The following is a 25998-nucleotide window of genomic DNA, read 5'->3' on the forward strand; positions in this document are numbered from 1 at the left end:
TTAGTTTTTTTAGCAAAAAAGTACATTTTAGCACGGACTTTTATTGCGTGGTATGGCTGAAACTGTAAGCGTCCCTTAAAATTTGCACAAAAGAACATGTGGGTTGCCAAGGTGCAAACCATGTTGTTAAAAAACTATATTGTTTGACAAAACCTTACAGATCATTTTATTTAATTTTATTTCAAATTGTAATTTTATTATATATTTATATTTTACATTATCGGCAAGAACAACTCATACAAAATAACTCTGGTTAATGATTCTTGTTGCATATATCACTGGCACAAATACAGAACCAGTATAAACAGGTGTTTTTTTTTTTGTTTTGTTTTGTTATGTTTTGTGTTGTTGTTGTTGGTTTTTTTCCCCTGTCCATAAACACAAATTGTGTATTTACGTCTTTATCTGGCACCAAAATTATTTACTCGTTTTATGGTTTTAACCCAGGAAAATTATTTTATGCGGACAACCTGGCAACCCATACACTCCAGTTCCCTGTTGGTGTGAGGTGGTACAATGAAGGAACGATGGCTGCCTGCATCAGAGTAATATGGATGAGAATGACCACCTTGACAGCCGCTATTCATAATGGGTCTGCTCTCCTGAACGCTTTCTTTGCCAAAACACACTAATTTCCCTGTTTCGTCCCATCTGTAGAGACCAAGTGTTGTGTTTGCATCAGTCTGCTTGCTAGCTCCGCGCTATGTTTCTACCCACATCAACTCTCTTTAATTGACCTGACCGGTGAGTAGCTAACGTTAGATGGATATTCACCGTTTCATAACGCAAATACGCATACAAGCTCTGTGAATGTAAATTAAAGCGAAGTAAGCTCATTAGGCAACCTAGATGTTTAGTTAGCTGGCTTTGCTTGTACTTAGCTAACATTAGCAATTGCTATTGTTAGTACATTTGCTTCCTTGATTGTTGCTGGTAAAGGTCAATATGGCAAACTGGGTGAAGCAAAAAACTATTATATAAATGTATGGATCATATTAAACCTAAGAACAGGACATTTGCAAATTATGCAAATAACATTAGTGTCCAAGGACTTTGCATGGATTCCTTCAGTACCTTCAAATAATCTACATGTCTGAATTGCTGACGTAGCTTGTCTTAATTTTTTTTTAGGTTTGATCTGTTTCTATTTTGAAATTATGAATTAATGCACACCCTTTTCCCCTCTATTCTTTCTCTCTTTAGATATCACTCATAACATGGCCATCACACAGTTTCGCCTTTTTAAAATATGCACCTGCTTGGCATCTATTCTGTCATTCTTGAAAAGACTGATTTGTAGGTGAGTACAAAACTCTTTTGTTCAATTTCGTGCATATTCATTTTGTAGATTGTCAGTCTGAAGTCTGTTGACATAGGTGGATCCGGAGATGAATTTGTGTCCCTTACAGATGTGATGCTGAGTTTCGTCTGTTGTCTTTTGTTAATGTAGGGCTGGAAGGTCACGCAAGCTAAGCGGGGATCAGATCACCCTTCCGACCACAGTTGATTATTCCTCTGCATCAAAACAGGTTAGAGAATGCATCGTGCTGGAGACTCTGTCATGAATATTTGCCATGGTGATTGGTTGAGAAATGGGTCATAAGAAAAATATTTTGCATAGAGAAAGTAAACTTTTTAGGGCAATTTCATATAATGCTTTTTCAAAATAAAAATATATTGTTACACAGCATTATGTTTTAAATAAATTCTGTTCCTTTGAACTTATTATTTATCAAAGAATACTGACAAAATGATGTATTACAGCTTCCACAAAAATAGTAAGAAATAATAAGAAATGTTTTTTTTTTTATGAGCAACAGGATCATGTGACTGAAGACTGGAGTAATGGCTGATGAAAATTTAGTTTTGCCATCACAGGAATAAATTACAGTTTAAATTATATTAACAATTTCAGAATCGTACTGTGTTTTTTAAAACTTTTTGATAAAAATACTTTGGAATCATAAGAGACTTCTTTCAAACATATTACAAAATGGTCTTTAAAATAATGTCCTGGCCTTAATAGTGGCAAAAAAAAATCTTTATACAGTTTTGATCTTTTTGTTTTTATTTTAGGAGAAGATATGTTTCTTGACAGATTTTGTGAGGTTCACCTTATTACGAATTTTAGAAATGATATGCTTTTATATTATTTATATTATACTTACTAGGTTTAAGAATAGATATGAACATTTGCATCAAAAGCCGCATTTTTCATTGATACTGTTGTAAGTCACAATTTCATACGGTATGTAGATTAAGTATTCCTCGCAGTATGAAATGAAAGAGCTTTTCGAAACCAAGCATGTCCGAATGATTAAATTGTCATGGAGGTCCTTTACAAAATAAAAAGCCATGCATTTTTATGCATCTATGAGAATTACAAAAATAAAGCACTGTCACTTAGAATGAAACTGGACAGATGACTGTTAACTACTAATGACCTTTGCTTGATGAAATGAGTGAATGTTTGTTTTATAATTGAATTCAGTCGGAGATTGAGGAGTGGAGCTCATGGGATGAGGAAGCTCCCACCAGTATCAGAATTGAAGGTGGTAACGGGATAGTTCCACCTCCACAGAATGAAGCTGAAGAAGAAGAGCCAGACTACTTCAAAGACATGGCTCCCACCATCAGGAAAACACAAAAGGTAGGTTCATTATTTGGGGGTTACATCGGCTGCCTGTTCATTGTCATTTATTTCTTTCTCTCTATCTTCTGTCCTAGTTTTTAATAATTTTTATTCTGTCCTATAGTTTTTATGTTTTTACATCATAGTAACTCTTCTTCTCTTGCTTTCTCTCTTAAAAACATAACCTTTTTTGCAATTTATTTCGTTAGTTAGGGCAAGTGGAAATGAAAAATGGACAAATATTGTTAAAGCAGTGCAGTGGTAGTGCTGACCTTCTCAGTCCCATTTTTGTGTAATATGCAATATCATTCAAACGTTTGGAGTCAGTAAAATTTTTATTTAGCAGGGCTGCAATAAATTGATCAAAAGTGATAAGAAAGACATTTTTTGTTTTACTTTAAAGGCACAATATGTAAGATTTTTTTATTAAAATATCCAAAAACCACTAGAACAGTGTTATATATTTTGCTGACTTGTGTACTTACATTATCCCAAATGTTTCGAAGAATGTTTAAATCCAGAGAAATAAGCAATTTTAACTAGTGACACGGAGCGTGTCCATAGTGTCATTGTGTCGCCTGCCAATGACGTCATAACCTCTCGATTTCCAGTTTTATTTTGTAGAAAACATGGAAACACCAAAGACGCTTTAATATGTTGTGCGTTTTATTAGATGGGTGACGACTGCACAGAGTAGCATTATAACAGAATGTTCAAATGTATCTAGTATGATAAAACAGCGCTGCTTCCTTCCGCTACTTTCAGGAAGGAGCGGAAGCAGTCGACTGTGGCATAATAACAGCTCCGCTGCTTTCGAGCCATGTGTCGCGCTCTTTCAGCGGCCTTGTCTCGCTTCAACGGCTTTCCGCCTCACTCTGCTTCATACTACGACGTTAATAAATCTTTAATACATTAGCTCATCCATGAACATGATTTCTGCCCGAGTCCCATCGAATTGCTTCAGCTGTGGGGATGAAGACGACAACTCCCATGATTCCACACTCAGTCACGGCGTCATCTAACTACGCCTTTGTTTCTTTGTTTGTTTTGAATACGCGCCCTCTAGTGGCAAACATTACATATTGTGCCTTTAATTTCTATTTCAAATAAATCTGTTCTTTTGAAATTTCTATTCAGCAAAGAAGCCTGAAAAAATGTCTCACAGTTTTCAACATTAATAATAAGAAGAAGAATTTCTTGAGCACCAAATCAGCATATTAGGATGATTTCTGAAGGATTTCTAAAATAATAATTTCATTTGCAATTTGTGCTCTTTTTCCAGATTGTCTTGAAGAAAAGGGACCCTCTGAATTTCTCTATGCCAGACAGCTCCTCAGGTTTCTCCAGCCGACTAGCTGCCACTCAGGACATGTCCTTCATCCAGCCCTCTGTGAGTGATACAGTCTAACAATGATAATCACAGTTATTGGGAGGCCAATTAACACTTTCAACAAAAAATGATTTATTGGGAGTCCTCCATCTCCACCAAATCACATCTTTAATATGTTGGATCAAATAGTATGATGATAAGAAAACACAATGTCTCTGTGTGCTGCAGGCAGAGCTGGGGGACCTTGACACCTGGCAGGAGGACACCAATGCCTGGGAGGATGAGGCAGATGCAGCCTGGGAGGCAGAGGAAGTGCTGAGGTAAGCTACCTTACCAGCTGACTATGAGGTGATCCTGTACAACATAAAAATGTTTCTGGTTCTGTTTGTTTCCGTTGATATCTGCAATATTAAATCACTTAAGTCACTTAAGTTTTTTTAATTAATACAGGGTCAACTCATTTTGAGGGAGAATGTGGTGGGTTTCTAATTTTGTCCACTAGGTGTCAGTGTACAAGCACAGTTGTTTTCAACCTCCACTGCATTGTGCCAGATCTTGATTAAAGGGATAGTTGACCAAAAAATGAAAATTCTGTCATAATTTACTCACCCTTATGTCATTCCAAACCTGTGTGCATTTCTTTCTTCTGTGGTACATCAAAGACGATATTTTGAAGAATGTTGATAACAGTTTCAGTTCCCATTGACTACCATTGTGTGGATAAAAAGTACAGTGGAAGTACTGGGAACCGGAAATGCTTGGTTTCTGGTCACTTCAGGTTTGGAATGACAAGAAGGTGAATAAATGATGACAGAATTTTCATTTTTGGGTTTACTTTGATCTATCATATAGCATCATATTTGAAAGGGTATGATTTTTGGGTATATTTACAGACTGCATACAATAAAGCAGATTACTGATTTAAATTAAAAATATCTCTTAAAACTTGCCATAAATGCGATGAAATTGATCTTTCTTTGTCTATCGTGAACACAGGCAGCAGAAGCTGGCTGAGAGAGAGAGACGTGCCATAGAGCAACAGAGGAAGAAAATGGAGAAAGAGGCACAGAGAATGATGAAAAAAGAACAGAAGATTGCTGTCAAACTTTCATAACATTAATACAGTGCACCGGACACTCAAAGCAACAGCCAAACAACTGTTCATATTACATTTTACCTGGTTTTGTCCTGCCCCCACCATACTACTGTCTTCACCTCTTTGGGATATTTTTTAGTCCATCAGCCATATTAGGGATTTTTTATGTTTATTTCTTTGGGTTTTCGTTTTGTATTGGACTGAACACAGCACAAAGAATCTTCCCTTTTGTTTTTGAGGTATTGTGACTGTTCTTACTGTGCGCTTGATGAAAGAAAAAATATGTTTGTTTTTTTCTGTCAGTATTTATAACACTTGAATGATTTGTCCAGAACAACTTTTTTTTTTTTTTTTTTTTTTTTTTTTCCTTTGTAGTTATATTTTCATGTTTGCTGATTAACTTAACTTTTTTTTTTTTTTTTTTTTTAGAGAATTCTGAAGTGTTTTACTTTTACAGTAACTTTCTGGTAGCATAACCTGATAATCATGGGCTTAATTGTGAATAATCCTTCAAGACCTTATATTTTAATCTTGATTTTTCCAAAGACAAAAATTTGAGTCAAGGAATTAATAATTGTCCGTGTGAATGGAGAGCAGAGATATTCAGTATGTACTGACACTCAAAGAAAGGCTTTTAAGAGATGTGGGTTGGTCGTCATGGAAACCTTGACATTTTTTAAATATCCAAATTGGCAACCAAACCATCTTTTATCTTTAGTAAGACTGTTTACTGAGAAGAGCATTGACTAAGAGAAAAACATTCACAATTTATTTTAAAGCAATTTCACCAGGGGAACGATAAGAATTTCTTATCTCTTGAATATAAATTGATCATGTTTATTGATAAAATGAGGATCATGGTGGTGCTGAAATTAACTTATGCATGCTGTGATTATTAAGGAACATGAAGCCATGAGAGCCACAGGTACAGATAATGAAAAACGTAATAAAATCACACCTTTTGCTTTGATTTATGTTTCCCGCTCATGCCTTTTTAAGTTGTTTTTACCATTTTTCACAGTGCATCCTTAGCTGTAATAAACATTTCAGTTATCTGTTCAATGGTTTATTTTATTCAAAGGCTTTCAGAATCTTCTGTCATTTCTTCACCGAAAACAGCCATGGTAAAGATGACGTCTTTGGGTCTCTGAACATAATCAGCAATACAAGATTTATTCGATCTGTCTGTACCCAGACTGTTAAGAAGTTCAATCAGCATCATAGAGCTGTCTCTGGAATACATGTGCTTTTATTTGGGATATTCAAGGTCAGACGCATTGTCCAGACCAGTGGAATATTCCAGCTCTGAGAATGTGATGTCATAATCCCCATCTGCCTCAGCAACGCCCCCCCAGTCGACCAACCCTCCCACAGCTTGACCCACTTAGAGAGAGAGAGAGGAAAACAAACCATGACTGAATTAAACATTACATGCTGTCTTCTGCAGCTATGCGCATCTTTATCACACCTGACTTTATGGGTTTCACATGAGTTTGTCTCTGTAATGAAGATTCTTGGACCATGTTCATTAAATAAAATGTATATGTTCATTAAATAAAGTGTATATAAACACTGCTCAAAGATTTTATGCACCAAAAATACGTTGAGGGAAAAATGCCTCAACAATATCATATTAACACTTTTACAATACATAGTCTGGAACAAAGCTAAAAGCTAACTAGTGTCCAACTGGGCTAACAGTACATAACAGCAAGCATTTGCTCAGTCTTGCCATTTCATGCATGCAGGGTTGTATGTTATGCAATAGTCAAGTCCCATCTGGTAACAGATGTACTGTGTGTTTTTCAGGCGGCCCAGGGGTCCACACTTGCTGTGTAATGGTTGCTTTAGTCTCAGCTGCTGAATATAGCAGTTGATGTTCATACACTCCATATATTTTGTATGATATAAAATGTTTTTGGGTTCTTGTGCGTGTGTGTGTTTGGGTACCCAGCAGGTCCATTAATGAAGCATTAATGCACTTTCGGCTGTTGCTGCCTACAGGATTTCTCTTAAAACATATTGAAGTTTAAAACCTCTTTGTTTTGTCAGTTACGAGCACTTTTATGTCTTAGAGCAGGAGTGTCAAACTCAGTTCCCGGAGGGCCGCAGCCCTGCAGAGTTTAGTTCCAACCCTACTCTAAGCACACATTGCATGTAGTTTTCAAATATGCCTGAAGGGACTTGATTAGCTGGATCAGGTGTGTTTAATTAGGGTTGATAAACTCTGCAGGGTCCTCCAGGAACTGCGTTTGACACCCCTTTCTTAGGGTCATTTTTTATTTGGTCATAACTTTATTTATCTATGTATTTATTATATGAAGGTCACATAACCACTGTAGTGTAAACGTCTTACCCTGATTATTTTTTTTTTGTTGCTACTTTTCAAATCTTTTTTTTTTTTTTTTTACCTTAACAGACTTTAAATATTAAAATCCATCATGGAAAACTTTAAAATAAGAAGGTGAAATATCACTTGTTTTCACACTTGAAATATTCTAAACCCCGGGTGAATAAAATTTTGGGTTATCTTGCTTCACGTGTGTTTTACACTGCTCATAATTCACCAGGGTTTAAAAATAATCATAAATTGACGTTTCAGTTAAACGGTTTCACACTGTACATTCCTAATCCCTGACAATGGGTTATCGATCTTATTCGCATATTTGTGCTGTCAGTGTCATTGATTGGACGAACGCTCGAAACCTGTTCACATAAAGCATTATATTAGCATTATAGCATTGTATTATATATTACCGATTGTACTATCAGCTTTTTCCTGAATGGACTTTTCTGAATATAAAGTAATAATGAAATGGTGACGCGTGTTTCTGTGTCACAGCAAGTGAAAGACACGCGATTGGGTGTCCGTTGCATCTATCCGTAACATTAAACCTTTTCGTTCACCTTCCATAATGAGTTCATGAAGATTTATTTACATTTATTTAAATATTTTGCATTGTCTGCACTAATTTAAGGGGCAAATCTGCAGTATCCTTACAAAAAAATACTGTTCTCCTTTTGTTAGTTGAAAGCATTATCAATTTACCAGAATGTTTAATAGGCAAACACGCAAATGGTGGAGGATTTGTATCACTTTGTAAATGTCTTTCATTCAGATTCTTTAGAGCTTTTTGTGGGCACTGATTTAGTGTGGGCCTAGACAAGTAATTCAAGTGTAGAAATTATGCAATACCTTCCCCATGCTCTAACACACAATAAAAGTCCAAACTTGGAGGGGTTTTCCATGCTTTAATAATAATAAATATAATGATATACATCTGATATAAACAAAAATATTGCACATAGGTCAGGCACATAACAAGTGTTCGCTGTACTGTGGCAAGTGCTGCCATTCAGGAAAATGTTAGTTTACAGAGCAACATGTAAAAGCTCTAACTCCAGGGAGAGAAATACAGTTTCACTTAACAAAACGCTGAACACATGTAAGCTTTGGCAGAAGGTTTTAGTTCTTTTGGAACACGTGACATTTTAACTACAACAAAAATGATGGCCAACTGACAGTCAACCCCTATTGTCACACTAAATGACTCTTTTATAAAAAGCAGGGAATAGCAGTCAGCAAAGAACAAGACTCGAGCAACATAATCACCTACCCAGATGATCAGATTATGCAAAAATATTTATATATACAAACATAAAAGCAATAAATAACAAAAAAAGACAAATCAAGTCCATTTATATCCCCTTAAATTCATCCTTTGTGCCTCAGATTGCAAAAATAGACAGTGCAAAGTAGGAATGTCGCAACTAAACATTAAATTAGTGTATGCGTATAATCACAGGTGTACAAAAACACAATTTCTACTTGAAGATGGCGTTTAAGTGCTCTTGTTGTAACTGTGGGTGAGGGCCACTAAGTGCCTGGCCCGTGAGAGACATGGCGGAGTGAGTGCAATCCCATAATGCAACAGCCTCGAATTAAAGCTGCAATGTTGTACACGGGAGCCCCTCCGACCAAACCGTGCTGCGAGTAGAGCCACACCACGGTGGGCAGAACAGGTGCTGCCACAGCAACCAGATCAACCAAGAAGTTGTTGCTCCAGTAGCTTTTTCCCACCACCGCCATACTAGAGGTGTTCTTGGGATTCTTCAGGTCGAAATTCAGCTCTTCCATGAACTGGGGACTCATTTGGGGCTCGGAAAAGCCCAGACCGGAATCACTAACAGTGTTTTGGGCAGTATTGGTGCAAATGAGGCCAACATCTTTGACTTCATCGTCTTGTGCTTCAGGAAAATTCCCCTTATTTATGGGTTTTTGTGCTTCAGGCAAGTCCTCGACCTTTTTGGGAACCTGTGCTGAAGGTGATTCCTGGGATTGGTGGGGTGAAGAAATAAGAAGGCCAGGGAAGCCACCACCTTGGAGCTTTAGCAGCTGGAAAAGAAGGGCTTGGAGATCAGTGGTGTAAATCATCTCATCAGTCTGGACACTTTTATCTTCTGCACCAAAGGGGTTGGTTGAGATATGTCCCTCAGTGCTCTTTTCCGAGACACTCGGCTCCAAGATGGACAGTCCTGGTTGGGGAATGATCTTGGTGCCACCATCCTGGCTGGAATCAACTGCAGTGGACATGAGAACCTGCTCCAGAATCCCTGCTCTGTTGGCCATCTCATCATTGGCCAGCAGCTCGCTATCAGCCATCTCCTCCACTGCTTGTTCTTCACCATGTAGCTCCATCTCCAACTTGCCTGCAGCGGATCTTTCTAGAGAATCACAGATAAACTCCAGCGTTGGCTCATCCTGCAAGTTGCAGCCATTCTGCGCCAACTCCATGCTGTGGAGCAAGGACTCCAGCTTTCGGTTTTGGATGTTTATGTCAATGAAATACTTCTGGATGCCCTTGTCCTTCTCCATGAGGCTGATCTTCATGGTTTCCACCACTTGCCGCAGCTGCTTAATCTCTTTGCGTGCTTCTTTAAGAGCTAGCTGAGCTTCCACACGGTGACATTCCTCCTCTATCCAGTCCTCCCGCATACGCCCCAGTTGGGACTTCAGCTCCTCAATCTCAGCCTCCCTGCAACCCATCAATGTGGAAAATGTACTATGTGATATCAATTTTCAAATTGTGTCAGAGCTCTCGAGGGAACAGCAATTCAGTAATGCATTAGGGCAAGTATTTCAAAGCAGACTCTTACCGGTCACAAACTGTGTTCTGTGAGTCTCTGAGTTTTGTCTTGAGGTGTCGTATGGCTACCTCTTTCTGCTGTAGAGGGGTGAGGTACTGCTCTGGATTGGGAGGCTTGATGCCATGATTGTCTCCGCAGGAATGGTAGCGTACAGGAGTGGTTCTTCTGAAAGTAAAAAGCAAGTTTACCTCTTTAAATCTGATGAAGCATGCCAATATTTAAGCTACAAAAAGAGCTGCAGTAATAAACTCTATGGGCCTGTTGTGTCTGTAACAAGTTACGGTTTCCATCCAAATGCAAAAGCTTCACTAAAAGCTAAAAAAAAAAACTCATATTATACAAGTCACTATAATAATAAAATGCAACCAACCACACAATAGGGTAGCAAGGTAAATATTAATGTAATATTAATATTTAAAGAACATAATGAACTAAAGTGCAAAAAAGACAAATAGAAAAGGAAAGTACAAATATATTAAAGTACAAGAGAAAGGAAGAAAAATAAATTATGAAAGAAAAAAAACATCAAAGCAATGGCCCTGTTACCAGGCAGTAAAACAAGAGGCACAATATCCTAGCAACCTGCTATGCTGCTTTAAAGTCAAATTTGCATCTGTGCCAGAGATGGAACAATGGAAGAACAAACAAGGACCCTGGAGAAGCTCAGACAGGCATTACAGAGCACACACATTCTGTGCTTAGATTTTTTTTTTTTAAATGGAGCAACATGGCAAAATGGAGATTGTGGGTAAAAAAAAAGAAAAGAAAAAGGAAACTACATATACCAGAATAAACCAGAAACACTCATTTCGAACATGTCAACAAGAATACCCACTAGTTTCCTTATCCTCCATCCCATAAAAATACCACATCATGCTATTAACAAGCCAAATGGCACACCTTAAATATCTTCAAACATACTGACTGTGTGCACATGAAATATTAATGCCCCCCTCACTCTCTCTCTACAAAAACGTAGCACTGAAAAACACTTTTCAGTGTTTCACGCTAACGGATTTGCTGTCTGTGTGGGCAAAAATGAGAGCAGACAATTTTGTCAAAATCCCCTCAAAGCCTGGCACAGCCAAACCATGACCAATCTAATCCTTTATTCTGTGAAGAGGTTGAGGACACGATAACACTGTCTCCTGAGCCCTACATTGAATATATTGCATCTACCATGTACTCAACTTCTTTCCATCTGTTTGTTTCTGCCTCTTTGTCCATACCTTCTGGTAGAGCTGGAGTTGCTACTGCTGTTGGTAATGGAGGGGGCTTTTTGGGGTGTCCTGTATGGGGCAAAAAGCTCTGCATCACGAGGGGCAGTAGGGCTTCCTGCGGGCTTGAACACAGGCAGGCTTCTGATCTGGGGCCCACGGCTGAGGGAGACAAGAGCAAGCAAATAGGACAGGACAGTGTCATAAAAGGCAAGACACTCAGGCTATGTTCAGAACAACAAACTACCATGCAACTAATTCTTTCAGTATGCAGTATACATACAATATCTTGTTAACCAACTACTGTACATTTACCAAAATGTGCATATGTAATTTACTGAATTTAACATTCACATAATATCATGTGACAACAATGTTGCATACTGTATCATACTGTTTTACACACTAAAAATACAAGAAATATCAAATCTGACAGAGAATAACAAACAAAAACAAATCAACTATCTTGGATTAAGCTTCAGGAACATAAAATAAATCATAAAAACCATACCTGCGAGAAGATGAGTTCTTTCCTGCAGAGTTGCTGGGCTGAGTTTCATGTGTCTTGTAGCTTCCAGTATTGCTAGATGAGCTGAAATCTGTCTCACTGCCTATAGTGCATAAAAATGGGGATCAAAAGTCTAAAGTTTCCTCTAAAAAGACTGCAACATCAGCAAAATTTATCCAGTCAAGGGTATCTAAAAAGAAAGTGTGGAAGTAGAAACTTCAAAGCCACCAAATGCACAGCCCAAGCACGTTTCCAATTAGCATATTTCCAGTAGCCAGATCAAAGAGGCTTGTCAGAGGATATAGGGTTACAGACTTCTGTGATGAACATTGTCTGCCTCCATTATGGAAGAACTAAGGCTTGGGAAGTAAGGGAACGAATCTTTCAGTGACAGAGGAATCCTTCACATTCGGTTTCTCTCAGCACTTTTATGTAAGCTTGAATATCACCTTACCTGCAGCCATTAACTTTTTCTAGCTAGCTTTAGCACTTAGACCCTGCTAGTAGATGCTGTAACTACATCGTTTCTACTTTGACAGCCATTCAAAAGTAGCCATGTTATTCTATCTTGCAACATGTTAACTGCAAAATTATCATTAGATTTGATGTTGTTACGTTTTTTCTTCTTCTGAGGGCTCTTAAAAGCATGAGATATTCTTATATAACTATATTCCTGCTAAACTAAAGACTAAAGATATATAATACTGATTACATACTTCCTGGAAGTACCATTGAAGTTAGTGGGAAAGCAAATAGATAACCCTCTGAACTATATTAGGCATCCTTGTATCAGATCAAGACATATTTCAGATAACTGAATATTTTGGGGATGTGATCTAAAAATCTAATCTAAAAATAATCTGAATAAATGTATTAAGCATTAAATTCAAAAGGAGGTGACTGAAAGACAAAGATATGCTAAAGAGGGGGTAAGATTCATTCAGGACCTTGATTTTACTAAAAAAAAATTCAAAAATATACACACCTGAGAAGCATCTCTTTCCTTTTGACAAAACCATGATAAAGTGCGTACTTTTTCAAACGTGCTACTATCTACCTAACTAACCAAATAAATGTGACAAACTCACTAACAATTACAAAACTGTGCAAGTTGCTCAATACAAATCAAGCTCAATTGCTGTGAATTCTCACAGACGTTGGGAGGAGCCAACTGCTTTTAATTGCACTGATTGGCCATCTACAAGCCATCCAATCACTGGCCTCTATGAGAAAGGGTAATCAAGCACATGGCACCTGCTACTTCCTGGATTGTGTTGTTTCCATTTTTTTTCTGTATTCAATAAAGTCTTCAGAGAAACCCATTCAAGCAGAATCCCAAGAACATTTAAATGGATTAAACAGGCAGGTGTGACCATGACAATACATAAATTAATTACTCATCATAACCTTGTTTCAAAACAGAACTTTGGAGAACTGCATGTATTTTCGTGTTTGAACTTGCACCCCAGTGGACGTGCGCACTTGCACAAAGCTGATAAAGATCCCATGTGCAAACTGTCCTTGTATGTACAGTAGTCGTGGTTGTTTATGTAACTAACCAAACATTCTATTTCTAAACCAAACGATTCTCTACTTTTTTGAATGCAGAAAACATGCAGTTCTGTAAACATTAATTATTTGACCTGGGGCCCGTTCTTCGTACGTTGCAAACTCAGTTAGCTTGATTTGATTGTTGACGATTTGGCATGATCTTGGATTATTTGGTTCTTCAAAACTCATAGTTCTCATGAGTCAACTCAACTCAAAACTCATAGAGGAGTTGCTGTCATAGCAACAGGTCCATAAGCTTAAACCTGCTCGGGTGCAGGCTTATTTAATGTAAACAGGATTAGATCGCAACTTTTTAAGCAGAACTGATACTTAAAATCTGTCCGCTACCACCGCTACTTTATTACAAGAGTATCCTACTGATCCAGGGACAATAATCTAAAATAGTAATCATTTAAAAATTAATTTAAAGATAATATAATAATTTTGTGTAGTCTTTAATACTATAGACACAGCCAGTTTTACTCAATGAAAGATTTATACATCATAAAATTATTACTTCATAATTGTATTCGAGTCTTACACACATGCTATACAGATAATGTAGAGTCGTGCATTCATTTGAGTGGTGAAGTAAAAAATTAAAATAAAATGAAAACACATTTCATTTATCTATTATAACTTTCACGTAGTTTTGTTCGCTTGGCTGTTTCCTTATAAAAGTCCAGAAATTTGTCAAGTTTTTCGTCAGGTGTCTTTTTTAATTATATGATGTCATTACATTGTTGTCTTGCCGCCAGCCAATCACTGCATTCCTGATCGTGGTTTCGAGTATGGATACATAACCCCTTTTAAACCAACCCATGAACGCACAATTATCTCAGATAACTCAATCCAGCCATACTAATCATCAACAACAGGTGTGTTCGAAGAACCGAATTAGCCAGATCCTGATTAGCGCGATGATATCATCTTGGATGTGACATTTCATCTCGGATGTAATAAGCGACCTACGAAGAACGGGCCCCTGATGTCATAGTCATAATCTTATAAATAATACATTTATCAAAAATCATATAAATAATTTTTTTTTCTTTTCAATTATTTTGACTGATTGATGTGTTTTTGAGCGTTTGAAAGGCAATATAATAATAATAATAATAATTTATTATTGGTATTATTTTAAAATAAACTTTTTAAAATAAAAAAAATATAAAAAAATATAATATAAAAAATATAAATAGAATCAAAAAAGTTGGTAATAATTGCAGAAATAAAATTACCTTTATGCATAATGGGTGAACGCTGTTGCTTCTCTCGCTTGTGCTTCTGTGTGGGTGCACTCCACTCGGCCACTACGTTCATCCGAACTCTTGTCACCTTGACCTTGCGCTCTCCCAGAGTGGGTGAACCCAGTGGGCTGTTGTCAGAGCCTGATAGGGTCTTGGTTGGCAACACACATTGACTGCTTGGGCATCCAGTATCAGCTGAGAAAACAGAACCAAGTGGAAATTATGATTTACTACTGTGCTTTTCCTTATCAGAGAGGTCAAACGTACAAGGCCATCAACACATAAAAGCCATCACAGAGCAAATAATGACATTTCAGTGTGGATACTACATTTTATTTGAAATAAAATTCCCAAGCATCTTATCAGGATGGTGTGAAGTCATGGCAACCTCATGTGGGCTACCTGAGGACAGGCTGGGACTGATGGTTCTTTTCGAGTGCTGGGAGCTAATGTCAAAATCCTTGCTCTCCTCTTCTGACAATGGCATGTTAGGCCCCGATGACTCCTTTGCTTTAGTATGCAAGGGGTGGAGGACAAATCGAGGGATACGGCTGCGCATGCTTCCTTTTTCCTTCACCTGCAGGAAATGAAAAATCAGTAACTGGAAAAATGGAATGGTGCTACGACTGCCTTCAGACAGACTACAGTCAGCAACTGAAGTGAGTTAATCTTTTTTAAAGCTGGTATTGAGCTGAATAACGTTCCTTAAAATTATTTTAGTATCCAATATAAATCTTGCTTACATGTCTTAATGTAAGTAAAAATGTGTTTATACAGAAATGATTTAAAGATAGTTAAGCACCTCATATGTCTGAAAAGGTCCCATTCTTCTTAAATAGAGAATACTTCCAAGTTAAACTGTAAAAAAAAAGAAAGATAATAGTGTAAAAATGAATGAGGACATGATGCAAGATGCCAGGCTGGTTTAACCCAGTTTATGAATGGTTCTGACTTAAGTGCCAGGCTACAATATTTATATGCTTAAATATGAAATATATGTCTTTGCCATGAATTGTCATTAAATTTTAAATCTACCTAAAACATTTTTTTCCCAGGGTCATTTGTCTTTTATGGACAATGTAGTGCCTTATCATACTTGAGTTTCAGCCACCCACTAAATATAAATGTGTTCACTAGTACTTGGAATTAAACGGCAGGAAATCTTATCCTAAATTAAACTGATCCAGTGCTATTATTTAACATGATTCTTCTGATGATCAGTGAATTTACCAAGTGTTATGTAAAAGGCTTTGCACTTGGTTAAGGAAGTAATATGGTCAATTTAATCCTTGTCTAGGTAGAGAGATGATAAATCCCCACCCTTCTGGTTAGATTATTTAACTGTTTTGGGTGTTCCAGATCTGCTCATAACTAACAGACCAAAGCCCAACGGCTGAATAATTTAATATCATGTATCACGCTTGATTGACTATGACGTCATTGGTCCATTTCCTGTTATTAGTGGTGTATGTTGTGGTTGCGTGTGCCTTGTTTTTCAGCTTCTCTTTGAAGTTGGTTATATAAGGGTTATGGTTGTTTTCAATGTGGATGACGTAATTGACCCCTTAAGGTTGATGCGTTTTGCATAGCTGGGTGCTTGCTTCTTTCCATTTTTTTGTCTGGATGTCATGTTTCATTACAAAAGAAGTCAAAGCACAACCTTTAGCACAACCTGTAGGTCGCCCTTTCCTTTCGGATATGAAAAACATGCTACTTAATTATGAGTATCTTATGTCACCACCTCCTTTTAAATGATGCAAGTATTATGTTGTTTTCTATTTTTTTTGCTTTGTTTAAAGAAAAAAGGATTTGCTTTTGTCAGCTTCAGTGATAGAAGTACACAAAGGGAACTGAAAATGAAAATGCACATTAGCATTCAAAAGTGTGGAATCAGTAAGATGTTTTATTTTTTTTAAAGAAATCAATACTTTTATTCAGCATGGATGCATTAAATTGATCAAAAGTGAGAGTAAAGACTGTTATAATATTGCAAAAGATTTCCATTTCAAATAAATGTTCTTTTGAACTTGTCAGCCAAAGTCAGAGCCGTAGCAACAGAGCCTAGTAACAAAGACCTGGCAACACAAAGGAACATTGCCTTATAAACCAGATAGTGCTCAGTGACATTAGTCAGCCATTCAGTCCTTGATTGATGTCTTGTGTCAGGACAAGAAGCTTAGTGTTTCTACCTCAGCTAACTGAAAAGCTGAGACTAGTTTCAGCTTGACATAGTTAGAAGTTACTGATGCAATTTCTCTTAAATCACCTCATCCATCCTATGCAACTGGCATGGCTGGCCTGAGGTGATTAAACAGGAGTGCAGTCACAGAGTTAGAGGTTATTTGTTGACTCATAACACCTTATGTAATGTACTGCTCATATTTAATTAAGAAGAATGATTTCATGCATAAAACATGACAGTAAAAACTTGCTTCACCCCACACTCTCAGAATAAAAGGTACAGAGTTGTCTCTGGGGTAGTACTCTAAGGTACAAAAGCTAAAAGGTATATCTTTGTACCTTATTTACCACTAAAAGATACATATTAGTCTTGAAGGTATGAATGAATACTAGTTTTGTACCTTTTTTTCTGAGAGCGTACATACTATATGTTCTTAAGGCCTTTTTTTAAATACTGTAAATTTCCATTATAATCAACAATTTGAACAACTTTTAGGTCTTTTTAGTTCTGATATATAGTTATATAACTAAGGTTGTCTTCTTCTGTCCAAATATGAAGTCAACACAACACATCTAGAGACACTTTAAATCAGTTGCCTCAGCACCAGTGACTCCTCATTCTGTCGTTAGTCCACTAAAGCAGTGATGACTCAATGTTACTGGAGACAGAGAGTAATGTGCACAAATGCATTTGCTACTGGCTTTGAGTGCTTTCTCTGCTTGCTGGTTGACTACAGAAAAAGATGGCTAAATTCAGGCTGACATCGTACAAGTCAGTGTGCATGATTACAAATTTGAGCAATTCCTTTTCTCAATTCACTTTTCTTTTAACAGTCTATATTGTAAAGCATTCCATACATTTTTAACTGACTAGGGTGTTTATTATTATTTTATTCGTTTTATTATTTATTCCATTTCCAGTGAGAATTTAGTGCACCTGCTCTGGGAAGACATGAGAAGACATGTTGCCCCACAATTTTTTGGTCTTATTTAACTGATTATCTGTTTCATTGTCATTGAAGAGTTAAAATATGCCACTTTTTCATTTTAAAACCACTTTTTTTTTTCCAGTAGTCAGGTAAATCTCATAACACGACTCAAAATTGGACTCAAATACTTTTTTTATACAGTTTTTACTGTTATTTTTTTTTTTGCATTTTACTATTGGTCATTTTATGCTCTTATTCTCAAAATGAATTCTTATTCAATTCTTGACACTGTAATACAGTAATTTCTGTACTGTATTACAGTATAAAATGCTAAAATGTTTTTTTTTTCAGCACCAGTGACTCCTCATTCTGTCGTTAGTCCACTAAAGCAGTGATGACTCAATGTTACTGGAGACAGAGAGTAATGTGCACAAATGCATTTGCTACTGGCTTTGAGTGCTTTCTCTGCTTGCTGGTTGACTACAGAAAAAGATGGCTAAATTCAGGCTGACATCATACAAGTCAGTGTGCATGATTACAAATTTGAGCAATTCCTTTTCTCAATTCACTTTTCTTTTAACAGTCTATATTGTAAAGCATTCCATACATTTTTAACTGACTAGGGTGTTTATTATTATTTTATTCGTTTTATTATTTATTCCATTTCCAGTGAGAATTTAGTGCACCTGCTCTGGGAAGACATGAGAAGACATGTTGCCCCACAATTTTTTGGTCTTATTTAACTGATTATCTGTTTCATTGTAATTGAAGAGTTAAAATATGCCACTTTTTCATTTTAAAACCACTTTTTTTTTTTCCAGTAGTCAGGTAAATCTCATAACACGACTCAAAATTGGACTCAAATACTTTTTTTATACAGTTTTTACTGTTATTTTTTTTTTTGCATTTTACTATTGGTCATTTTATGCTCTTATTCTCAAAATGAATTCTTATTCAATTCTTGACACTGTAATACAGTAATTTCTGTACTGTATTACAGTATAAAATGCTAAAATTTTTTTTTTTTACTTAAATCAGTATTAATTAAAGGCAGTACAATATATAATTTAAATATAATAAATGAAAATTTGATATTTTTATATTGTATAACTACAAAACGAAACTTTTTTAAAAGCATATTGCGTTCTGTAAATATTCTGTCAAAACTAGACTTATAAAACACAATTTTTCCTACGAAGGGCAGATGTTTTCTAATATTTCAACTTGTAATAAAAATCTTAATTATAAAACAAAGTTGATTGACATTACCTGATTGACAGACGTTTAGCTGCTGACAAGTATCTCTGAAATGTCAAATGACGCTTCTGCCCCACCTAAACGACTTTCCAAAAAAAAACCACAACCTCACATTCATTTAAACTGCATTATAACTATAATTTACTTTTGTTTCTAATTGTTTCTTCAAATGGAACATTCATCTTAAACAATTCATTAACAGCTATGCGTAATTCAAGTTTAGAGCAAACGTGTTGAATAGAGGCTATACAAAGAACTTGAATAGAGGCTATACAAAGAACATGTCGTATTCGATTTAAAACTAGCCTATATCTACTAATATTAGAATGCATAACATTTTTCCCGTTAATAAATGTGCGTTAATAAAACCCGCTATGGTAAACAACTGTGTGACGCAGTAATTAAATAGACTTGCCTCGTGATGGGCTGGATGGAGTCCTGTGAGGGAGAGTGAAGGATGCGCTCCTCCGTATCTCTTTAAAAACAACACACTGCGCGCTCTCGGTCCTCAGCTCTGGTTTGATCTGATGTGATGGACTCTCAGCCTCTCGTCTGCGAGAGAAGCCTGATTATTCCACACAGCACATCTCAGAGCATCAGTGTACGTGCTCATGCAGAAGAGGCTGTGGACATTGACATCGCAAGGACTACGTAAATCTGACTAATGTTCCAAGTGTGTTATGTAACGAGCAGCAAGAATTAACCCTTACATGGCAGAATGAGATTTAACATTTCGGATTTATTGACTTGGTTCATGCTATGTACTGATGACACTAACTAGTCACACCTTAGGATTTCATCAAAAGTGATTTATAGAGCCTTGTTTTAATGTCGTACACAGTATTAATGGTTAATGGGATTTGACCTACACTCTTAAATATAAAGTTTCTTTATTGGCATAGATGGTTCCTTGAAGAACCTTTAACATCCATGGAACCTTTCCATTGCACAAAAAGTTCTTTATAGTGGAAAAGGTTCTTAGCTTATTAAAATGTTCGTCACATTAAGAAAAAAAGGATTCTTTTAAGAACCCAAAATGGTTCTTCTGTGGCATCACTGGGGGGGGCTCTCTAGTACCGAACTTGCCTACCCCTGGTCTGGGTTAAGATGTTTATTTTCTGCAGGGTTCATGGAGCAGCACTGCTGACGGTAAAGACTGAGAGCAGCGAGTGGAGGCGTCAGCTCTCCATGGTGCTGAAGTCAACTTTCCAAACGAGCGTTAAGTCATTGCGAGTGGAAGTCATTCTCCACATAAGATTCTCAGTGTTAACTCAAGCCGATACAGTATTACATCCAAATTAGGTCAGAAGATTGATTAAACCGATTTTTATACAAAAGAGATGATTTTATTCAATCTCATTTAGTTTAATAACCTTTTCACGTTGATTAAAAAATTAAAGTCCAAGTCCAAGCAAATACGTGTGACCGACTGAATAGGCCTAGTAGTGTGTCTGCTGTTTGTTATGGGCACGCAGTTATGGGGTTTTACTGCCCTCTGATGGTAAATAATGGAACGACAATTTACGTTTACACTAAAACGTTGTGTTGGAGGACTGATGCATTTGTAGAAATGGTCTAGTAAAACATTACGTTGTGAGAAAGTAGTTTCTTTGTACAAATCTGTAAACAATTGTGTAGCCTATTTGATTTACAATTTATTAATTACGCTATTTGTTGGTTAAAACAATGTTACCAGTTATTTTCCCAACTCAACTCAACTTTAGAGCACTTTCAAAAACCACAATGGGTACCATTTACCATTTAGTTTTCCGTAATTGTCTATTTAATGACAGTCAACAATAGTATATGCAAATATAGAGAACATGACTTATAATTCACTTTCAGTGAGAAATATTCACTGGAGTAAAAAGTGTGACATATAGCCCAGGCTCCCTGTGAATTCAGGTAAACTGGGACACTTTTAGCCAATTCAGGTGAATTGGAATACTTTTTGCCAATGAGATGACTGGGGAAAAATATAATTAACCTGAATACACCCTAGTATGTGTCTGACAATTTAATTGTTGCTTGCATTGGAGTTTGTTGCGTTAGATTTGAAAATGTTATGAACTTTAAATAATATAATCCACATACATCGACTAATTGAACGTGAAATTTCCTGGGTTGTCTTACTTTAATAATTTGTCTACTTTAGCCATTTTTTTTTTTCAAAATGCAACGCTATTGCAATTGATGACCGCAAGGAGGCAGTGCAGCGCAAGATAACGGGACAGGTGAAGCTAGAGAATTAACCGAGTGTCTGCAGCCAGTTTTCGTGAGAATAGAAGTGAGACTTTTTACATGACAGTTACAATAATGTCTTTCAGCTTTAGGACTTAAACATTTACATAGACAGGACTGCCTGGAAATTAATTTGACCATACATTTCAATATAATTGTATTGCATTGAAGATTAAAACTTCCAACATGTTCAAGTATCCTACCTAATTTGGTCAGTTACACTTTACAACAATAAATTCTCACATAGCCTATTCTTGCCCTTGCAAAAAAGTCCTCCATTTCGACCTTTCATTATAATGGTCTTGACTTAATAAGCACCATTTATTTTCTACGGGACTGGTGTAGTTCTTCGCGAGATGACATGCCCTGCAGTGAGGTAGGCTACTTGTAGCAAGTGCAATAGATCTGTGAATATTTTAGTCGACCTGTTAACCTCTGTCAACGTGTTAGTCTACTTGGAAGGCCTGGCATTCTGTTGCATTGCCTGGTGCAGAGACAGAGAGAAGACTATAACCCCCCCTCCCTAGTTATTATCATTATTATATATGTGTATATATATATAAAAAAAAAAAGCTTTGTCTTTTTTCTTTTTCTCTCATTTACATTTTTCTCTCTCTCCCTCTATGTATGTGTGAGTGTGGGTAATTAATATAAAATGTATATAAAATATATAACTAATATAAATGTTAAATGTATTATTTATCTATATGAATAATATATTTTATAAATAATAGTTACTATGTATAAGCATCCTTTATAATATATTTCATAATTGAATATATATTTTATACCTTATAATTTATATTAATCATTTTAGTTAATAATAGTATTACATAAATAATCAATATTTATACATTTAATATATACACTTAGATATAAAACATATCTCGATGTTATACATTTAGTCATATTAAATTATTTTATTAAAATATCATTTATGTCATTGTTACATTAAAATAACTGTTATTGTTTTATTATTTTAAGAAAGGACTCTCATAATTATTCTTTATAATACCGTTGTTATGTATCCCTATTAGCCTATAATTAATAATAATAATAATAATAATAGTAATACATTTTAAATTCCTTCTATATAGCAAATTATTATAATGACGTACCTTAGGAGGTGTACAGAAAGTCTGGAGAAGTTCTCCAATAAATAACATGAGCGTCCGTGGAGTGGGCGTGACTCGTGAGCGAGTGTGTCTGCAGCCTTTCGCTCTCGAGTGTACGGCGCACTTCACTTGAGACACGCAACACGGATCTCGCGCTGTCCGCACTCGTGAAACAAACCCAAACCAAAACACCCGGCTTCTCTGGGAGACACGGCTCGCCTTCACTATTTTGGGGACAGTAACACCATGGATGCCTTGAGAGCAGTCGCCTTTTACACGCTCTTCATGTTCCTTTGGCGTTTACCGTATTGCCAGTCAGCTGCGCTTATATCGCAGAAAAGGAGCAAGGGTGTCAGGAGCGCGTATGATGGACAAAGGTCACCTAAATTTCTTAAAGAGATTTTCGCATCCTCTCCGGGTGCGGGTCGTCTGGATGATTTAAAGGACCCGGTTGTGCCTCACGATTACATGATCTCTATATACAGGACTTACTCCGCAGCTGAAAAACTGGGGCTCAATGCAAGTTTTTTCCGCTCTTCAAAGTCTGCAAACACCATAACCAGTTTTGTAGACAGGGGAAAAGGTTTGTTTTGTTTTGTTTTCTTAAATGCATTATCGGTCTGAATTATGTATTATGCATTTTCAAATATTTAGTAACGCACCATTCTTTTATTTTGAAATCTTTGTGATATTGTAACACAGGCTATAATTATTTTAAAATTATGTATATGCTTTAAACACAGACTTGTGAAGCAACGACTTTGTGTTAGTAAAAAAAAACAAAAAAAACCTTTGCTCTAAAAAAACATAAATAGACCTAGTTTATTGTTAGAGGGAAAATAATGATATCTTCCCCTGAAACTGGATGAATAACTTTCGAGGGTTTGTTCGTGTGCTAATGGTTTGGCGATCACTCGTCCTACTTGGGCCACAATTTAATGGTCAGCACAACCTCATATTTCGGCTAGTATAAAGTTATATTAGTTTTACATTGACCCTAAGGTAACATGCCAATAAAACACTAATTGGTGCGTTTTCTAAATGAAGGCAATAAATCATTCCCTTAACATCTTCTCGTGCAAGCAGTCCGAGCTGTTCTCACAAACCTCTTGCGAGGAAAAGCTTGTTACATACGGACATACTATAGTTTTGCAAAATAATATAATTTGCTGTTTTGTCCTGAAAGGAAATATTTTATTTGTACAATACACATAGTCTTTTTGCTTTCAAAACTTTTATTTCAGTGTTTTAGAGGAGTTTTCATTTGCATTTTCTATTTAACAATGTTATGCGTATAAGTTGCAGTGAAATTGGATTTCCTTTAAGCACAGTAATTGGGTAAACATTGTGGGGCAAACGAACGCAAAAACATGCGACAGAAAGAGGAAGGCGGCGGAAACAGTGCACTTTTCCTTTGCAGATAAACGCGTTCGCAGAAAGAACAGAAGCGCAAACTGAATGTATGAAAAAAAACTTCACTTTCCTCTCTGATTTTGATTTGATGTGTCATTGGCTATGACCCTTCACTGGACCCTCTGAGGGTTGCTTTGCATCAAACCGCTGATTGGAGTATTTGAACTGGGTGATCTAATTGAGTGTCCATGTCATAACATTTCAAACGCTGTCTATTCTCCCGTAATGAACTAGTTCAGCCAGTGGAACATCACCAAAAGAGAAGAGCAAAAACTGGAAAGGACCTTACGTCTGTTTAGGTTTGGGCAATTGTTGCTTTTTGGGCATTTTGCTGCCTTTATAGCCTTCAAATTGTGGATAGTTTAGTGCATTACGCGGGGTTACAGATCAAAATGATTTTATAAGCATCTTAAACTGCTGTAGCAATTGGTGTGTAACACTTACCATCAATACTTCATGCAAAATCAAACCGTTCCATTTGCCTGGCTGCACTACAGTGTCTTGGCTATATGCACCATGCGCGTCATTCGCTGCTGAATGTCATCAAGAATCATTTCCACTCAAGCGCCGTTCAATTATGATAAGGCAGTAATCTTTTTGTGTAACAGGAAGGAATTTCCTCCAAAACAGATAAGACATTTCCCCAAATGTTAGATCGTTATGGTTGCAAGATCAGACAAGAACAAACGGAATGTATGAAAATTACTTTTGGCTCTTGTAAGTAACTCATTAAAACGCAGATGGTGCCCCGGTAGCCACACTAAGAGAGTCTCTCTCTCTCTCTCTCTCGTCCTATAGAATCGAATTATTGGAGAAGAATGTTCATTGATTAAAAGCGAGCGACTGTGTGGCTGGGGTGATTTATGAATTTCTGTTAGTGGCCTTCACTTGTCTCGGTTATTTGTTTAGGCCGTCGCGTAAACTTTTGCTGCATGCAATCGTAGTTTATATGCGCAATAATCACTTATGATCGGGGATGTTGTTTTTGGCAGAAGGGATGAAATACAAGCGGGGTGCTTTTTAATGGGGTGGGAGGGAATTCAGAACTGTTAATTATTTGGTGACCTTGTATTCGATTTGTTTGAGGTCTTATAAAAACGCTAATGTGGACCATACGTGCATAGGAACGAAAACAAACATTTAATTTGAATTATTTGAAAATTATGTTCACGCATGGACAAAGAAAGTCATAATAATATAAATGTTCGATTTATTTGTTCTAAATATTAATTAAAACATCATCCAGGTGGATGCTGCATACTGGTGGTGGATGAGGAGATACCTCCTGACAATGTAAAGCGCTTTGAGTGCCTAGAAAAGCGCTATATAAATGTAATGAATTAATATTATTATTATTATTATTAAAACTACAAATTAAATGCCGTTTTTAGGTTTGATTTCATTTGAATTGCAGTGCAGTTATTTTGTATTTAAGCATTAAAAAGCAATCCACTATCGAGCAGCCATATTAAAATGAGTCTGGTGTTATTCAGAATTATGCACGTATTTGTCTGGGATTTTGTTCAGGCTAAATTATATCTGTTCCCAAGGCGTAGTTGGAGCGATAATACTCTAATAGTTCAACTAAAATTCTTACATACACAAACCCACTTGAATTCAGATAAATGCTTCTCGTTTGGTCCATCAGAGAGATAAAAAGGCGGTGATAAAGTGCGACTAGGCCTCTGGATTCCTGAAGGGGAAAGAATGCATTAATTGTGCATTGTTCAACACGTACAGTATGTCGCTTTGTGTCTGGCGCACTCTTTTCCCCCACACTCTCTCTTTCTCTCTCTCTCTTCCTCACTATGGCTACCAGATCTCTCTTACTTGCGTTATCACCTGTACATATTTATGGCAAATTATTTTGCAGACAGTTATTCAAAAAACGTATAAGGAAACTACATACCCACATGGCGTAAATTTTCCAAACAGAACCAAAAAATGCTTCAGATCCACATGAGAACATTTTTACGTTCTAAAACTAACTTTTTAAAAATGTCCAGTATTTAGAAAATGTATTATGTACCAATGCTTCATAGACCCCTAAAACCAATTCCGATCTGATAAACCTATAATGTTCCATCAAGACTTTTTAATGCCCCCCCCCCACGCCCCCCCCCCCCCCCC

The 25998-nt window shown here is 36.6% G+C and overlaps 3 protein-coding genes across 7 annotated transcripts in view; 2 read left to right on the forward strand and 1 right to left on the reverse strand.

Moving 5' to 3' along the window:
- Positions 1–488: 488 nt before the first annotated feature.
- LOC107679646 (receptor-binding cancer antigen expressed on SiSo cells-like) lies at positions 489–5331 on the forward strand. Its single transcript, XM_016475259.1, has 7 exons — positions 489–744; positions 1204–1300; positions 1451–1529; positions 2492–2650; positions 3915–4022; positions 4191–4282; positions 4959–5331. Exons 2-7 carry the CDS (start codon positions 1218–1220, stop codon positions 5074–5076), a joined length of 639 nt encoding a protein of 212 aa, XP_016330745.1. The 5' UTR covers positions 489–744; positions 1204–1217; the 3' UTR covers positions 5077–5331.
- A 2966-nt stretch (positions 5332–8297) lies between these two features.
- LOC107679650 (syntabulin-like) lies at positions 8298–19755 on the reverse strand. 5 transcript variants are annotated; one of them, XM_016475265.1, is made up of 8 exons: positions 19515–19755; positions 15535–15590; positions 15135–15309; positions 14724–14927; positions 11935–12034; positions 11436–11585; positions 10216–10368; positions 8298–10094 (listed from the first exon to the last, which is right to left on the reverse strand). In XM_016475265.1, exons 2-8 carry the CDS (start codon positions 15556–15558, stop codon positions 8936–8938), a joined length of 1965 nt encoding a protein of 654 aa, XP_016330751.1. In that variant the 5' UTR covers positions 15559–15590; positions 19515–19755; the 3' UTR covers positions 8298–8935. The 5 variants fall into 5 exon arrangements, with proteins under 5 accessions (XP_016330751.1, XP_016330749.1, XP_016330750.1 ...); XM_016475263.1 differs by having other exon boundaries at positions 10216–10371; XM_016475264.1 differs by lacking the exon at positions 19515–19755 and adding an exon at positions 19112–19129 and having other exon boundaries at positions 10216–10371.
- A 2866-nt stretch (positions 19756–22621) lies between these two features.
- The window catches only part of LOC107679643 (growth/differentiation factor 6-A-like), a 5295-nt gene continuing 1918 nt past the window's right edge, over positions 22622–25998 (forward strand). Inside the window, exon 1 of the mRNA XM_016475255.1 lies at positions 22622–23038. Coding sequence (XP_016330741.1) covers positions 22702–23038 — 337 coding nt within the window. The 5' untranslated portion in view covers positions 22622–22701. The remainder of the gene's footprint in view (positions 23039–25998) is intronic.

The sequence above is a fragment of the Sinocyclocheilus anshuiensis genome, unplaced genomic scaffold, assembly GCF_001515605.1.
Source record: "Sinocyclocheilus anshuiensis isolate Anshui unplaced genomic scaffold, SAMN03320099.WGS_v1.1 scaffold2170, whole genome shotgun sequence".
NCBI classification, from domain to species: domain Eukaryota; kingdom Metazoa; phylum Chordata; class Actinopteri; order Cypriniformes; family Cyprinidae; genus Sinocyclocheilus; species Sinocyclocheilus anshuiensis.

Bases quoted from the DNA above. Each gene is read 5' to 3' on its own strand.
- LOC107679646 (XM_016475259.1), top strand. From the start codon at position 1,218: ATGGCCATCACACAGTTTCGCCTTTTTAAAATATGCACCTGCTTGGCA. The intron at 1,530-2,491 runs GTTAGAGAATGC...AATTGAATTCAG, and splicing joins ATTCCTCTGCATCAAAACAG to TCGGAGATTGAGGAGTGGAG. The intron at 4,283-4,958 runs GTAAGCTACCTT...TCGTGAACACAG, and splicing joins GAGGCAGAGGAAGTGCTGAG to GCAGCAGAAGCTGGCTGAGA.
- LOC107679650 (XM_016475263.1), bottom strand. From the start codon at position 15,558: ATGGGACCTTTTCAGACATATGAG. The intron at 11,586-11,934 runs GTATGGTTTTTA...TGTCTCCCTCAG, and splicing joins AAGAACTCATCTTCTCGCAG to CCGTGGGCCCCAGATCAGAA. The intron at 10,095-10,215 runs GTAAGAGTCTGC...GATGGGTTGCAG, and splicing joins CAGAACACAGTTTGTGACCG to GGAGGCTGAGATTGAGGAGC.